Source organism: Malus domestica, chromosome 04 (genome assembly GCF_042453785.1).
Source record: "Malus domestica chromosome 04, GDT2T_hap1".
NCBI lineage: Eukaryota > Viridiplantae > Streptophyta > Magnoliopsida > Rosales > Rosaceae > Malus > Malus domestica.
Genome location: NC_091664.1, coordinates 21,353,721 through 21,356,687, shown reverse-complemented (window position 1 = coordinate 21,356,687; position 2,967 = coordinate 21,353,721). Strand labels below are relative to the sequence as shown.

Genomic DNA, 2,967 nt, shown 5'->3' with positions numbered 1-2,967 from the left:
TAATCATATCCTTTCATCATATCTCATATGGTCAGTTTTTGTCAGGTACCATTTATATTCAATTTTAAATAAAAAAAATTACAATGATTTCTAATCGCACGATGTACTATAAACGAATGTGATTTAAGGATCCCAAAATCCTCACAAAGAGAATCCAACGAGCATCCACTTGGCTTGTAGATCTCATTACGTGGAGAAGCCTTGGATGCAATCAAAATGTCAAGATCATAATATATCATTTAAAGTCAATCGCTTACTATATTAATAATTTACATGCACATACATATTAATAAAATTACAGAACACATTAGTGATTAGTTTAGAATATCTATATTGTGACCGTGACATTGACCGGTAAATTTCTGTTTGTTAGACACTTATAAAACTGAGAAAGTGAAGCTTCTTTGCTGTCCCCAAAACACAGGACACTCCACATTCAACCTCATTTAATAGATACCCTTCACTCCCACTCCTTCCACCCAAAACACCATCTACATTCTGCATCCCTTATACTATTCCAGTTCTGCGGCCATCAACTCTATTAATTCCACCATGAAAGTCTGCACATTCTGCAACTCCATCCAAAACCCATCTCTAAAGTTCCAATCTTTTCTCTTAATCTTCTCAGCCACTATCCTCATTTGCTTCACCGAATCCAAACTCCAAACTCCACCACTCATTCTACCCCTCAGAACCCAACAAATTCCATCTGGATCCCTCCCAAAGTCCCCAAACAAGCTTCCTTTCCACCACAATGTCACCCTCACAGTCACCGTCGCAGTCGGAACTCCGCCGCAGAACGTTTCGATGGTCATCGACACCGGAAGTGAGCTCTCCTGGCTTCACTGCAACAAAACCCGGGACTATAACAACACATTCGATCCGACCCAGTCCACCTCCTACTCCCCCGTCCCATGCTCCTCAGCCACCTGCACGAACAGGACCCGAGACCTCACCATACCCGCTTCTTGCGACTCCAACAAGCTCTGCCACGCCATGCTCTCCTACGCCGACGCCTCGTCCTCCGAAGGCAATCTCGCCGCTGATACGTTCTACATCGGCAGCTCCGGAATTCCGGGTTTGGTATTCGGGTGCATGGATTCAACATTTAGCTCCAACTCCGACGAAGACTCGAAGACAACCGGGTTAATGGGCATGAACCGCGGGTCGCTCTCTTTCGTTTCCCAAATGGGTTTTTCGAAATTCTCGTACTGCATTTCGGGTTCCGATTTCTCGGGTCTCTTACTTCTCGGGGACTCCAATTTCTCATGGATCACGCCATTAAATTACACGCCGTTGATCCAAATCTCGACGCCGTTACCGTACTTCGACCGCGTCGCGTACACCGTCCAGCTGGAAGGTATTAAAGTTTCGGACAAGTTGCTCCCGATACCAAAATCGGTTTTCATACCGGACCACACCGGGGCGGGTCAGACCATGGTCGACTCGGGCACCCAGTTCACCTTCCTTCTCGGCCCGGCTTACACGGCCTTGAGAACCGAGTTCCTGAACCAAACATCCGGCATTTTGAAAGTCTCGGACGATCCGAACTTTGTCTTCCAAGGAGCCATGGATTTATGTTACTGGGTCCCACAGGGTCAACCGAAACTGCCCCCGTTGCCTTCGGTCAGTATAATGTTTCGGGGGGCCGAGATGAAGGTGTCGGATACCCGGCTGCTGTACCGGGTTCCGGATCAGGCTAAGGGAAATGATTCCCTGCATTGCTTCACATTCGGAAACTCTGATCTTTTGGGCGTGGAGGCGTACGTGATTGGTCACCATCATCAGCAAAACGTGTGGATGGAATTCGACCTCCGAAATTCAAGGATTGGACTGGCTGAGGTGCAGTGTGATTTGGCGGGACAGAGATTTGGTCTCACTGTATAGCTCCATCGCTTCGATTGTCTTAGCCTTAGGCACTATAAGAGCAACTTGCATGAAACGCTTTAACCGTCATTGTCTCATTTCGCTCCAATAATTTTATGCTAGGGGTAAATTTTTTTTCATGTGCCATAACATTTTGGACCCAACACCATGTAGCAGTGAGTACGGTTCATAATTTCTTCTCAGGCTTCAAAGGTTTTCAATTGGACCATGTAGATTTATTGTGTAGCTGAGGACCATGGTATTTACAATGGTCCCTTGGTAGTGTTGTCGTCTTAATATCATGGCCCAATCGTGATGGTTGCTTGTTAGATGCGTGGACCATTTTGACTGGAGGATGGGAGTAGGGTATATATAGATAGTATGATAAGGATTGTTTTTGTTGCACAAACTTGTTTTTGCCAATAATGTGTAATGGAGAAAGTTTAATTTTTGTGAATTTCGGATGTAATGGGAATATGTAATGTTTTCCTATATTTGTGTAATTGTATTTATATATGGTTAATATTTGCATCTCCCATGTGGGTCAATACATATGTCACATTTGTTGAGAATAATTTATTTGCACTTTTCAAATTTTATAGTCGAAATTGTTCAACTTTTCAATCATCATTTGAAGGTCATTTTATAAAAAAATCATTTGAATCAGAAATTGTTTAGTCATCTGAATCTTAAAATAAATTGACGATATAAGGAATGCACATATCTCAGGTGTTGCGAATAATATATCTTCGTCTTATAAATTTCATAATAAAAACTATTCAATTTTATAAATCTTCATTCAAGATCATGCTACAAAAACTTATTCGAATTGAAAGGTGTTTATACCTTAAATGTGTGAAGCAAATTGGCGGTATAAGTAATTGCAGTTAAGAGAAGCTGACTCATAAGTGAAGGAAATTTGACGATGAATGCAAGTTCATTGTTAAACTTCTTTCTCTTGCGAATCGGTTTCTCTCTCTTGCAATTACTTCTTGTTGATTTTTCCAGGTTCAGCTTGACCAGATCTGGTTTCCCATCTGAACCATCATTAAGTTCACTTGACTTCTTAGTGATGGTGCGGTGCTTGGGTTTGGTGGGTTG

General features: G+C 42.5%; 1 protein-coding gene across 1 annotated transcript; it reads left to right on the top strand.

Annotated features, from left to right (window-relative positions):
* Positions 1 to 410: 410 nt before the first annotated feature.
* LOC103408386 (aspartic proteinase PCS1-like) lies at positions 411 to 2,323 on the top strand. The gene has a single exon (XM_008347240.4). The coding sequence runs from the start codon at positions 553 to 555 to the stop codon at positions 1,885 to 1,887; it is 1,335 nt and encodes a 444-aa protein (XP_008345462.2). The 5' UTR covers positions 411 to 552; the 3' UTR covers positions 1,888 to 2,323.
* The last annotated feature ends 644 nt before the right edge of the window (positions 2,324 to 2,967 follow it).